The sequence below is a fragment of the Artemia sp. Qi Xiang Cuo genome, chromosome 15, assembly GCF_049724085.1.
Source record: "Artemia sp. Qi Xiang Cuo chromosome 15, ASM4972408v1, whole genome shotgun sequence".
NCBI lineage: Eukaryota > Metazoa > Arthropoda > Branchiopoda > Anostraca > Artemiidae > Artemia > Artemia sp. Qi Xiang Cuo.
In genome coordinates this window covers 37,028,491-37,043,050 of record NC_142808.1, presented here as the reverse complement: position 1 = coordinate 37,043,050, position 14,560 = coordinate 37,028,491, and the positions used below count along the sequence as shown (strand labels likewise).

The 14,560-nt window shown below is 34.1% G+C and overlaps 1 protein-coding gene across 3 annotated transcripts in view; it reads right to left on the bottom strand.

Annotated features, from left to right (window-relative positions):
• The window catches only part of LOC148943625 (uncharacterized), a 105,820-nt gene that overhangs the window by 42,946 nt on the left and 48,314 nt on the right, over positions 1-14,560 (bottom strand). For all 3 annotated transcript variants that reach the window (XM_089100982.1, XM_089100984.1, XM_089100983.1), the window contains 3 exons: positions 10,128-10,272; positions 5,130-5,274; positions 1,048-1,214 (listed from right to left, as the gene is read on the bottom strand). In XM_089100982.1, coding sequence (XP_088957108.1) covers positions 1,048-1,214; positions 5,130-5,274; positions 10,128-10,272 — 457 coding nt within the window. The remainder of the gene's footprint in view (positions 1-1,047; positions 1,215-5,129; positions 5,275-10,127; positions 10,273-14,560) is intronic.

The following is a 14,560-nucleotide window of genomic DNA, read 5'->3' as shown; positions in this document are numbered from 1 at the left end:
AACTACGCTGAACAAAACAGCTATCTAAAAATTTAAATTCGATGCGTTTTGGGGATTGATGGACCTAGGGGGGGGGGGCCTGTTGACATCCAAACCATTTTGACTATTTAAAGAGGCACTAGCCCTTTCAATTTCCAATCGAATGAGCCTTTTTCGAAGTTTCTACGACAACAAATAGCCATCTCAAAATTTCTATCAGATGCATTTCAGGAAAATACTAGGTGTGCGGGTGGGGGGGGGTATCCACCCTCCGATCACTCTGAATCTTAAAAAAAGTACTAGAACTTCCGATTACCATCTAATAAGCAGCCTCTAAAGTTCATACGACCACCCTTTCAATAAAAACGTTATAAGCCCCCAGGGCACAACTTGCAATACTTGCCCTGAGGGCTGTGGGGGGGGGGGGGGTTATTATGCTCAAAGACACAAGTTCCGGACCTTTTAACTAAGCTGAACAAAATGGCTATCTCAAAATTTTTATGGATGTGTTTGGGGAAATGGTGGGCGCCGGAGGGGGGGGGGTAGTTGCCCTCTTATCACTTTTGACTATTAAAAGAGGCAATACCCCCTTCAATTTTTAATGGAATGATCCTTTTTAGAAGTTTCTACGACAACAAATAGTCATCTCAAAATTCTATCAGATATTTTTCAGGAAAATACGAGGTTTGAGGGGAGGGGGGGGGGGGGTATCTGGCCTCCGATCACTTTAAATCTTAAATAGGGTACTAGAAATTGTGATTACCAATCCAATGAGCCCCCTCCAAAGTTTATACGACCACCCTTTCTATATAACCCTTAAATGCCCCCAGTGCATAACTAAGCCCCGAAAAAAAAAAAAAAAAAAAAAAAAAAAAAAAAAAAAAATGTTCCCATTTCCCTCTTCACTTAGGCTGCACTATTGCGCTGCCTATGAAAGTTCTATATTATGATGCACTGATTTTAACTCTTGAAAGGAATAGAGGGGAAACCAACGAAGGGAAACTGGAAAGTGGAGAAAGAGAAAAGGTAAAAAGGGAATAAAATAGAACCGAAAGAGAGGAAACTTACAGAGCATGCGACCGGTTGTCGTCCAGAATGCAGCTGAGAAAATGTCTGAAAGGAAGATGGTGACAATGATAATGCATACGCCTTCCTCACTTTTTTCACTGCTTGTTCGTCCATTGAGAAAGCAACCTCATAAGCATCACCCCAAGAGCTACATTCAATTGCGTAATCTGTACATAAGGATGTAGCATTAGTAATTTATCAAAAGTCTGCACTAGATACAGTAAGAAGAAGAAAGAAGACAGAAAACAGAAAGAAAGAGACAACTATCAGCAACAATTAATACGAAAAAACATGCACATTAACATAGTGAAGTCTAAAGAACAAGAAAACAAAGAAAAAGGGGAAAAAATAGAAACGATTGCCGGGAAATTACAAAGCATATCTTAATTTTATAAGAATATGTATTAATTCACCTTTCTATTGCGCTGCATAAACACACGACGCAAATTAACAATTTAGCATACTTGTAGATGATTGACCTCATAAGAACGTGAAAAGATGATCTAAAGAGGTTCAGATGTGAGTCTGGTTCAGGAAATTTTAGAACTTAAATTTTGTTCAGACTATTCAAATTAAATACTACCGTCCTCTTTCAATTTTTATTTGTACATTTAGGACCCTTCCTTTAGACTTGTCATTTCCAAGGAGAGTGAACAGCTATATTTTCAAAAAGTTTTGAAGAAATCTTGACTGGTATACTCCGAAGCTGCCCTCCAATCACTTTTGATTTTTCAAAAGGGTACTAGAAATTTCATTTACATTCGAATGAGCCCTCTCCGAAGTTTATACTGCCATCCTATCCATAAAAACCTCATATGCCCCTGGGACATAATTTACAACACTTGCCCTCAGGTTCTGGGGGGCAGTGTTATCCCTGGAATTTTGTTATATTATCTTTGGTCTATTTTGAACAAAATTGCTACATAAAATTTCGACTGGATGCATTTGGGGAATAGAGGGTTGTCGGAGGGGGGGGGGGGTTAGTCGCCATCAGAGCCCTTTTGACTCTTAAAAAATGAATTAGAACTTTCAATTTTTAATCATTCGAGTCCCCTCCAAACAGTGGCAGATCCAGGGGAGGGGCGAGGGGGGCGCCCCCCTAACGTAGTCTATAATAGTGTAATTTACTTAATTAATGCAAGATTGCGTTAATTAAACTTGCTCCTAACTGAAGTTTATCGGATCAACCTATTCCCCCCCCCCCCTAAAAAAAATCCTGGATCCGCCCCTGCCTCCAAAGTTTATAAGACCACAACTTCCATAAAAACCTTATATGCAAACACTCGCCTCCGGGCTCTGGGGAGTTGTGTCAATCCTGGAGTTTTTGTTATCTGATGTTTGAACTACTTTTAACAAAATGCCTATCTCAAAAACTTTTCAGATGGGTTACAGGAGAAAAGAGCGTGGGGGAGGACTAGTTTCCTTACGATCTCTTTTGACTCTTAAAAAGTGAACTAGAACTTTCAATTTTCAGCTCTGAAATTTATATGAGCATCCCTTCCATAAGAACCATATTTGCCCCCAGGGCATAACTTACAACGCCTGCCCCCGGGCCTTGGGGGTTGTGTCGAACCCGGAGTTTTTGTTACCTGATCTTTGAACTATTTTTAACAAAATGGCTATCTTACTATAGGCAACACTAAAGCGCTGAATCAGATAAAATTGAAGCTGTGACATCCTCAGATATTATTTCTAACCCCAGTTACTTTTTTGCATATTCCTTTTTGCTAGTTGCATATTTCTGAACCCAGTTACTTTTGCAAAATTTCAAAAGATTACTAAAAATAAGAAAATGAAAGGTAATTCATTCGGATATGACGAAATTTCAACAAATTTGCTAGACTTATTCATGCTTTTTCAACAAATTAGCCACTTATTCATACTTTTAAATTATGTATTTGTTCAGTTTTTTTTAAACCTGAATACATTTTCACCAAATAATTTTTTTTTTTTACCGAATATCAGTTTGTATTTAGGGCAGGCCATTCAACGGAACAGGGAGTTGCAGCTCTTTTAATAGAAAGAAATGATTGTTTAAATGATAGTTTCCATGTGTCTACTGTTTTTTACGATGTTAAAAAAAATTTGACACTTTAAGCCATGAAATCCTTTTTGATAAAATGGGCAATTCAAGTGTAAGACGGAAAAGACTAGAGATAATAAAATCAGACTTGTGTGGACGTAAAATTGCGGTAGGTGTTGACGGAAATCTATCAAATTTAAATAGGCTTAAAGATATTGGTGTCTCTCAAGGCTCAGCGTTAGGATCACTTTTATTCTTTATGTATATTAATGATGTTTCGCGAAGTCTGCAGAAAAATATTAGTTTGAAATTCTGTTTGCAGATGACACAGTTATATCTGTCGAAGCACTAGATTCTTCAACATTGATTAAAAATTTCATTATAACTCATATTTCCGTTAATCGATGGTTTGTTAAATTTTTTTTTTACAAAAACCGAATTTTCGGTTTTCGGTTGTTCAAAACGTGCCACTCGCGTTTATCTTGTTGAAAGCTTCAGATTGGTGAGCATAAAATCTGTAGGATCCGACCATATCGTTATTTAGGAGTTTTCTCGATCCCCTCCTGGCATTTCAAAATCATATTAATCATTTAAAGGTAAAATTTTCTCAAATATTAGGTCAATATGTCCTTTGAATTTTTTTTCCCGTTTTCCACCTTAAAAATAATTTATCACTAATTAGTTCCTTCTTGTTTGAACTATGGTACAATTATATTTCTTAATATCTTTTAGACGCATATAAATCCATGAAAGGTAAATAGGACAGTGAGAATACTAGGAAGTTTGTAGCATCGGCCATCAAAACTTGAAAATACATCAGACACAGAAACGATACTTTTTGTTCTTAAATTCGTTAGAATTAAAACATATAAGACAAGTTAATACTTTCATGCGTCATTTTCAAATACAAAATCCTAGTTATCATTTTTATTATAAGTCTCTGTTAATTTTACCATCATGTTCGGCTCGTTGGGGTTCTAGAACTCATCGAATCCCTTTTGTAAGTTCTGAAAGGTCTAGGTTTTTAATTAGGTACCAAAAACCATTAATTTCAAACAAATATAAGCTGAATGACAAAACTAATTGATTCATTACGAAAATATCAGCTGGAATTCAAGATGAAAATAGTAAAGGATTGTTTATTGACCATTGATGATGGAATATTAAAACATATAATATTTGCATGTGTGGTTATTTTAATGTCCCATGTTGAGATGGCCTACACGCCTCTCTTGAGCAGCATTTCTTTGTTTTATTATGTTTTTTGTTGTACTTTGGTTAACTAAATAAATTTTCCTTATTATTATGATTATGACAAATGTATTGTTTTATTATATGTCCCACTATTTATATAACCAACTCTAAAATCTTAAAGCCTTATTTAGGATTAAAGTCTTATGTAGTTTTAATAGAATCAAATAAAATAGCTCAAAATAGTACATAGGCCTTTGAATTTATAAGTAGAAGATTGATTGAGTAACTGTAAAAAAAAAAAAAAAAAAAAAAAAAAAAAAAAAAAAAAACTCGTTCTGAAACAGACTAAAAACTTGACTTGCCTGGAGAGTGTCAACAGTTTCCCACTCAGCACCTATGTTTATTAAGTTTAATTTTTGAATGTATATTAAAACAAACACATTTGAGATAAGCATTCCTGAAAATTTGCTTTTTTGCAGGATCAAGCCCTCCTTCATCTAAGGAAAAACTTCTTAGTCTACCTTAATAACAGCTATGTGCAGTGCAATTTCTTTGCCACTTACAGCTGATTTTTATTGCACGTAAGTATTTGATAAAACAAACAAAAATCTGCAATGACAATATTACATGATAGAACATGTTAAGATAAATGGCCTTGCGGAATCCTCAAAGAAATCTTGGGTTGGCACCTATAGGACCAAGGAGCCTTGAGCTAATGCGAACCCCAAGCACCACAGGAATCAATATTCCGCAAGCGAATTGTCAACCTTTGTACAGGTAAAGAGGGGCAGTTACTATAGAATACACAATGGCAATTAAGAAAATAGTATATAAAAAAACTACTACTGAATGTTGAAGAAGTTACCTAGAGCTTCTTGTCTCTTCCCCGCTTCGATCAACCATTTAAACCAGTTGAAATCCAGAGATTTCCTATCTTCAATCTCTGCAGGATAGATACCTTCCGGTTCATCGCCAGTCAACAGTCTGCTTATTTTCCAATTTTCTGGGTACTAGCCGAGAAAATATACTCTATTAAGAACATTGCACAAGGATGTGTAAAGTTATAATCAACACATTTCTCGAAAAATTAGAGCTTATTGTAAGGAAACAATTAATTTTGGGGATAGGTAAATTTTGCTCCTAAACTTTCCTAAACACGCCTCTCAACACACAAACCATTAAGACAAAGTGTATGGTATCCTTCAGATACCCAACAAAAGCATACGATTTTTTTACCATCCAAGAACACCGTAATTGATCAAATCCGCACTTTATCTTTCGATGGGCAGCACAAAAGAAATATTCAAAAGATGCAATTTAGCAAGCGCAGATGTCTAGCGTCTAACACATTAGCAATGCCCGGTGCGTATACATACATATATTTTTTGAATCTTAAGTATCATTTAGATTTCGTAGAAATCTAGACGAAATTATATTTTTATATTTTATTTAATTTTAAAATTTAATTTAAAATTAATTTTATATTTAATTTCGATTTTAAATTTTTATCAAAAAAAGAACAGAAAAAATTCTGGTCCCTATAAAAGGCTGTCAAACAAAGCTCTTTAGGCCCAATATCTCGTTAGCTATTTTGGCAAAATCATAAAAAAGCAAAATCATCAGAATGGTTAGAGATAATTTTCAGCTTTTTATTTTACAGAAAAACAATTTTTTCTATAGTAGGCTATTATATTCTGTTTGGATAGATATAACCTTGTCTCTAAGCTGCATCCCTCTGAAATTTTCTTTCCGAAAACCTTTTTTCGTCATTTTTTTCGAAACTTCAATCCCGAAAGTTCAGATTTTCTGTTTTTAATAAAAATCAGCACCATAAAATTACTACGTTTCCTAATATTCTGAACAGAGGAACTTCTATTATGAGTTCTTCATAGTACTTCCTGTGTAATTTTTTTCTCAAAGTATTAATATTGCCTTATCATTGGAACGGTAACAGATATTTAGCTGCTTTTCTTATTATTTTTTATATTTCTTTTTTTTTATATACTTTTTCTTTTTATTCTGAAATGTTGATCAGTATTCAATTGCATATTCCTCGGAAGGAGGATTCAAGTCTCTGATCAAAACCAAAATCTGACTTTTGGTTTTAACTTAGTTTCGTTGAAAGTGTGGCCGCTTTAGGACTTCAAGAGTACGTCCTCCAGACTCCAGGAGTTTCATTTCTGGGGTTTGAGTCTCAGACCTTGGAAACTGAAGTTCTGATTCTCATGTCCCAGGGCCCCAGAAGTCTACTTCTGCAGTCCTGAGTCTCTTCACTTGTTGCCCTGAAGTCGGTAGCTCGAAGGAAATATCTAGTAATATGTGTCAAAAAGAGTTTTTACTCATGTATGATCTACAAAAGAAATCATCATTTTTTAGATAGAAGTTTTGAATATGAAACTTTTTTGACATTAAAAAAATCGTAAATCTACAGCGCACAATATTAATAACTTAGGATTTCGGAACAATTCAGACAAACATTTATTTGCTAATGTCTACTTAATAGCTATTTCTGAAGTTGCTTTCTTACAATAAAAAGGGAAAATCACACTGATCTGAAAAAAAAATCCTTCTTGGATTTCTTTTAATTGACTATAGAATTCAGGATGGTGAATTTTAACCAGAAAAAAAAAGACTTTCTACCTCTATATTTTTTAAAATAACATTTTAAGTCTTAATTTTTTTGAATATGAGCACTTTTTGAACTTTAAGAAAAAGTTTAACTTTTTAGGAAGTTTTAAATAGTTACACAATATTGAGATAAAGATTTTTTTTAAAGGAATTACTAGTTTTAATGACAAACAAGGAAGAATAGGATAGGGTTAAAAGAGGAAAAAATGGAGCGTTTTAAGGTTCCATAAAAAAGGGATAAAAAATCATCAACTAAGGTCAGGTGAAAAACTATACTTTAGGTCCAGTATATACTGTTGCACTTGAAAAACTTCCAAAGCTAGTGGAAGTTAGAATTTTATCTAAAAGAAAACAGAACAGGGAAAATAAAAAGGAAACTGATCGAAAGAGGAGCATCATTTTCAGACACTTTTTTGTTATAGTAGTTGATGTTAGATTAATTCAGACAAAAAAAAACAAATAGTTTTTTTTAACAGCTTTAAATCAGCCATCTGAAACCAGTAGCCTACTGAGAGTTTTATTTCTCCTTACTTTGAGTTGGTGATAAGCCTAGAGTTAACTCATAAGTACAGAGTGGAAACGAACACTTCTTACGAAAATGTTGCGAACAATTCTCAAAACGACAATAATTTTTCAATAAAATTTACTCCAACTAGGCTAAATGCCCGCTTTTTTGGTAATATTTTAATATTTAATTAAATAATTAAGTCATTTTTAATCATAATTTTACTATTTTATTCAATAATTTTTATTGCCCCCCTGGACCCATCTTAGGTCAATTCATTACTGAAAGCCGACATTTTCGAATATATTTCTTTTGGTTGTTGTAAAATTCTGAAAGTTTTTGTCCCTAACACTATAGCCTCTTGTATCCACTATAGTGGCAAAATTTTCATCTCCAAAACTTCTAACTGATGGAAAATTTTTAAATTTAACAAAAATTTGACCAATAATTTAGAGACGGGTTAAAAAAGGAAAATATGCTAAAGATGCTATGGAGATAAATGAATTTTGGCTCATATACATTCCCTTGAATTGAGACCCTTAAGAGCAGACCCTAAAAAAATGAAGAAATTCCAACCAATGTAACCAACAAAGTAGCAGATTTCTATCCTCTTAATTCTTTTATAAATTTTCTAGTTTGAACTTCCATGTTATAAAAGACATTATTTAATGTCTTTTAAACACACGGGGATTTTAAACACACGTAAAAAAAAAAATCATCGAGAAACTCCACAAGAAAGTAGAAAATATAACAATAAGTTTTAAGATACTTTTCACATTTTTAAGGTTCGTTCTAACTCTATTCCAAACATTATTATCCTTTGTCTGAAATTAAATTTTACGACTGCCCGAAATGAGATCGCTTCACTAACCAATTCCAAAGCAAAGCCATTTTTAGCCATAGAATAAAGTAATTGCTCTCGTTCCCAGAAGGGCGCCATGCCATGAAAGCGATTAATTACCCTAGCTCTACTATTTAGAAGAATCGATCCGAGTTAGTGACCTATTAGCATAGGATATTTTAAACAGCTGCTTTATATATTCAAAGCGGCCTTCAATAATACTTAAATAGACAAATAAAAATTTACATGAATATAATACTTAGGGGAAGGGGGGGTGCCGAAGGGGCGGACCGCCCCGGGTACCATCCATGTAGGAGTAATCAAAAATTCATCGAAAAAGGGTGTTTTTCCATCTGTTTTTCTTTTTTATTATTCAGTTTGTCATCTTCACTAAATATTACGTTCAAAAGAGTTTTACCATCGTTTTTTCGTTTTTATATGGATTGCAGCAGTAGTACCTTGAATTTTTTTTTTTAACACACCCTTTAACCGCTCATCAATTCACCCTACCACATATAATAATCATAATTATTATAACATTGATGTTATAATATTGTTAATAGGACTAATATGTTTTGAAAATATTGTGTTTTCTTTATAATTCGTTACGCATTAATTTATTTACACTAAAAAGTTTATATACAATTCATTAAAACATATAATTTACTATTCTTTAAACTTCTTTGTTTCCATAAAATAAACAATATAAATGAGCATATAAATTCTATTTTTAAAAGGTAGGAAAAAGTCAAAAAATGGGGGGTGGGGTGACAAGTTAAAATTCCGCTCCAAATGTCAGAAGACCTTTTAACGCCACTGAATCTCCCCATTGTAGGTTGGGTACTTGTCTATTAGAGCGCCTATGTTAAGTTCTTCGTCCATTGACGCACTATAGAACCGACACTTGACAAATAATTTATTTTCGCCGGAAGCTGAGATACCTTACGCAATGGTACTGGCCGCTCGGAACCATTGGATTATTTTACCGACACAAAAAACTTGCCATATAAATGTTTCCAGGAATGTTCTTATCTCAAAGACCAGACTTTAGCATACAATGTTTCCAGGAAACATCCTTATTTCTATATGGCTGTGACCGGAATATAGGTCGATATAAGGGGCTAGCAACTCCAATAGTACACCGGGATAGGGCTGTATTGGGGCCAATTGAGGGATACGAGGGGTTGGCAACTCCAATAGTACATCGGGATTGGGCTATATTGGGACCAACTGAGGGGATATGAGGGGTTACTAACTCCAATAGTAAATCGAGATATGGCTCTGCTCAGAGTATAGGTGGATACAAGGACTAGCAACTCCAATAGTACATTGGGATAGGGCTCTGCTTGGAGTATTGCCCCCAATACTACTGAGACAAGACAAAGAGAAGTGACAGAATACATGGGAAATATATAATTTTGGTTATCCATTTGCACATTAGGGGGGAGGTAGGGGGGGGGGGTAAAGTATTTGGACAGTGTAAAGTTGGAAAACAATTCTTACTTCATAATTGGCAGGATAATTGTACCTAAGACATTTTACATGCAGACCCGCAATGTTTTACCCCACCACCCCTAATCTGCAAATATATAGCCAAAATTTGTTTCTTAAGTATTATACTTTCATCATATTTTGTGATATTTCATTAGAATAAGTCAGAGAAACAGGTTCAACTTGAATGAAGAACTTAACATACGCACTATAACAGACAAGTACCGTAGTTTGTGCTGTTTGTTATCCACAATTACAACTGAATCATTCCTAGCAATAGGTGGGAGGGTAGATATTTGTTGATAGTCGCATGAGACCTGCGAAAGTAAAACACCCTAGATTTACTACCGAAAAATCCAAAAGTAATTAAGAGGACAAAAATATAAAAAAACACTCACTTCTTGTTCATTTGATTTTAACAAAAGGTGTAAGAATTCCCACATAAGAATCTTTGACTCCATAATAGCAACTCCTCTAATTCCGCTGAGAGAAGATATCTTATCTTTACAAAAACTTCGTAGCCTAATTGTCATTGTCCCGTCCCTAGAAAAACAAAAATTAGCAATTTGTACATATAATTCGAACAGTTAGGGGGGCGGGGGGCAGTGGAAGGGTAAATAATTTTGTCTGAAGGATCGGGTGTGTATGAGGTTGATAGTAGATTTTAGGCCCCATTTATTGAACTTGGGATGGACAAAAAACCAGACAGCAGGATTTTAAGCCGCAATTTTCCAATAAATGGGAGATTACTTAATAAATACCTCGGGTATGTGAGGATTTCTCTCCTTTTTGCGGGAATAAAAGCAGAGGTATGTCTATTTTTGGACTCAACAAAGTTTTGTTATGCTCTAATACTAATTATAAAGCTGAGAAAACAAGGATTAATATCACAAAATTGACATTTCTTTTGTCACCGAAGCCCCCACATCCAAAAACTGCAAACACAAAACTTAACTGTATGTAAAAAAAAGAAAAAGAAAGATAAATAGAGTGAGGAGCACAATTTTCAGACAATGCGGGTTCTAAGTTAAAATATCTTATTTTGAGTTAGTTAAGACTACAAAAAAAAAAATCAATGTTTTACTATTTTATTAAATTCAAATTAAAAGCGTAACGCAGTTTCTTCCCAAAGACATCACAATAAAAACAATTATTGCCCCCCCCCCCTGGACCCATCTTAGGTCTGTTCGTTACTGAAAGCCGATATTTTCGAAGATATTTCTTTTGGTTGCTGCAAAATTATGAAAGTTTTTGGGCAGTACCACATTTTTGTCAGTGTTGCCACGTTGAACTGTCAAAATAAATATACAAAACTAATTAGTTACATTTGACTGGTCCGCAATAATTCAAAAATAAATAATCTTTAGATGCCTAGACAACTACACCTTCAAAGGAATGCTACGCCATCTTAAGATGTTTGGTTCCATATATTTTAGCTTATTTTATGATGATTAATTAAAAAAAAACTTTTTCCACAAAATAAGTTTTTAAAAAAAAAGTTAAGAACTCCATTAAACCAAAAATGAAAAAATATAGAATCAAATAATCTACCAAACATACAACTACCACAAATCAGTATCAATAAGTAAATGAAACCCAAAACAAACAGAAATTAAAATAAATATCACAGTCAAACTCAAAACGAGCAGAAATTAATATGAGTTGGGTACTAAACCCCATGCTTTCTAAAAGCCAGAATATATTTTGTACTTTACTGAAAAAATTCAAATGAATTTACTGAAAAAAATGGGCATTGTCAGTTTAATATACATATGCTGATATTATTCCTTAAAAATTTTTAAATTTAGGATTTTATTCCTTAAAATCTTAATTAATTTTTGATTTCTCAAAGTTATAAAAGTAAAAAATTTTAAAAGAATTTTTTTCAGTAAAGTAGGCCTACAAATTATATTCTGGCTTTTAGAAAGCATGGGGTTTAGAACCCTATCAAAACACCGCTTTCTGTATAAACCTTACATGGCCCCACGGCATAATTTACAACCCTTACCCTGAGAGTTGTGGCGGGGGGGGGGTTCCATCCTTAAAAACCCAATTAAAAACCTTAAAAACCCATCCTTAAAAACCTAAAATGGCTATCTCACAATTTTGATTGGCTGTGTTTGGGGAAATGGTGGGCGTGAGTGGGGGGTTAGTTGCCATCCATTCACTTTCTACTATTAAAAAGGGCACTACCACTTTCAATTTCCAATCGAATAAGCCCTTTTTGAAGTTTCTACGACAACACTCTATAAAAACTTTATATACCCCAAGGGCCTAACTTACAACCCTTGCCCTGAGGGTTTTGTGGGGGTTATCATCCTCAAAGACCTAATTTCCAAAACTTTCAACTGCATTGAATAAAGTGGATATCACAAAATTTTGATTGTATGTGTTTGAGGAAATGGTGGGCGTGAGAGGGGGGTTAGTTGCCCTCCAATCACTTTCAACTATTAAAAAGGGCACTAGCCCTTACAATTTCTAAATGAATGAGCCCTTTTTAAAGTTTCTACGATAACGCTTTCTGTCAAAAACCTTATATGCCCCCAGGGCAAAACTTACAACCCCTGCCCTGAGGACTCTGAGGGTGGTTATCATCCTGCAAGACCTAAATTTCAAAACTTTCAACTGCATTACAAAGCGGATATCTCAAAATTTTGATTGCATGTGTTTCAGGAAATGGTGGGCGTGAGAGGGGGGTTAGTTGCCCTCCAATCACTTTCAACTACTAAAAAAGCCACTAGCCATTTCAATTTCCAATTGAATGAGCCCTTTTTGAAGTTTTTACGACAACAAACTCTATAAAACCCTTACATGCCCCTCGGGCATAACTTACAACCCTTGCCCTGAGGCCTGTGGGGGTTTGTCATTCTTAATGACCTAATTTCCAGAACTTCCAACTACGTTGAACAAAATGGCTATCTAAAAATTTTGATTGGATGTGTTTTCGGAAATGGTGGGCGTGAGAGGGGGGTTAGTTGCCCTCCAATCACTTCGACTATTAAAAAGGGCACTAGCCCTTTGAATTCCCATTTGAATGAGCCCTTTTTGAAGTTTCTACGACAACGCTTTCGATAAAAAAAAACTTATATGCCCCGAGGGCATAAATTATAACAATTGCCCTGAGGACTGTGGGAGGAGTGTCTTCCTCAAAGACATAATTTTTAGATCTTTCAACTACGTTGAACAAAATGGCTATCTCAGAATTTTGATTGGATGTGTTTGGGGAAATGGTGGGCTTGGAAGGGGCGTTAGTTGCCTTCCAATCACTTTCGACTATTAAAACGGCACAAGCCATTCCAATTTCCAATCGAATGAGCCCTTTTCGAAGTTTCTACGACAACTCCTTTGATACGAAGGCCCTGGTTGAATACCCCCCCCCCCCCCAAAAAAAAAATAATACATATGAATGAATGTATAAATACAAATGAATGTGCATTGTAAGTTTAATATACATATGCTGATATTTAGTAATTAAAATGTTAATATTGTTTGTTTTATTAAAGTTATAAAAGTAAAAACATTTATATTTTTTCAGTAAAGTGCAAATTATGTTCTGGCCTTGAGAAGGCATAGGGGGTTTTGATTCCTACTCATGTTAATTTATACTTATTTTGAGTTTGACTCGGTTATTCATTCTAGTTTCTGTTTGTTTTGGGATACTTCTATTTATCGATGCGAACTTAGGATAGTTTTATGCTTGGTAGATTATTATATTTTATTTTTGCGAATTTTTGGTTTAATTGAGTTCTTTACTTTTCTTTGAAAAACTTATTTTGTGGAAAAGTTATTTTTAATTAATCTACATAAAATGACAAATCCGGCAAAAGTGTAAAAGCCAAAATAATAAAAAAAATGAAAAATAAATATTGGAGATTATTGAGAAGTACTACGTAAAAGAGTACATAAAAAAGGTTTGGTAAGAATTATTATCTTTATGAACCATGGACGATGTTTTTTATACTTTTTTCTTGTAATTGTTTTGCTTTATGTTACGAACATTCATTAAGTTTTTTTCTTATATTTTACATCAGTTTTGATGGGTTATATTGAGTTTTGAATTTCTAGTTGTATTTTCGTAACCTTTTCTATTTTCTTATCCTTTGTTTCCTTTCAAGTTTTGTTCATCTGGATTTTTTTTTTGGTTCTTGGTCGCTTGGCTACTACATAATAAAGTTATTTATACTATTCTTCATCCTCCCGGTTCCCATCATTAGAGATTGACAACTTTAAATGGTTAGTTTAAGCAGAAAAAGATTAGGTTTTCCTGAGTGATTTAATGAGACTACATGATTTTGGGGTGGGGGTACTGCATATGGATTTTGATGTTGATGAGATATATGAAGATTACGCTGTTGGCGAGTAGAGATTTCTGTGTGATTTGGATTTTAATAGATGTCTAAGAAAAATGTGTCTTTTCTAACTAAATTGTCAGGGGCCTGGAAGTTCTTGCCAGTTTTTAAATGAGTTGTGTGTGCAGACAGCACATCATACACTAGCTTTAATGGGGACTTGGTTGAAGAACCATAATAATTCCTTGTTGGAAATTGGTAATCATAAGCTACACGTCAAAAATAGAAAAATGTATTAACGCAGAGGTTTAGCTATTTATGTAGGCAATGATTTTGAAGTAAGATAAGGGATGATATGAAAATAAATCGAGAAATGGTATTTGAAAATATGGTGATAGAATTGCAATCTCAGATTTTAAATGTTTTATGTCTGTTGTATGTGGACCCCTATCGTGCAATATCGATGAGTTTGGTCGACTTCTAGATGAGCAATTGGATAAGGTACCAATTTTTAGTAGTATTTTTTTATTTGTAATGATTTT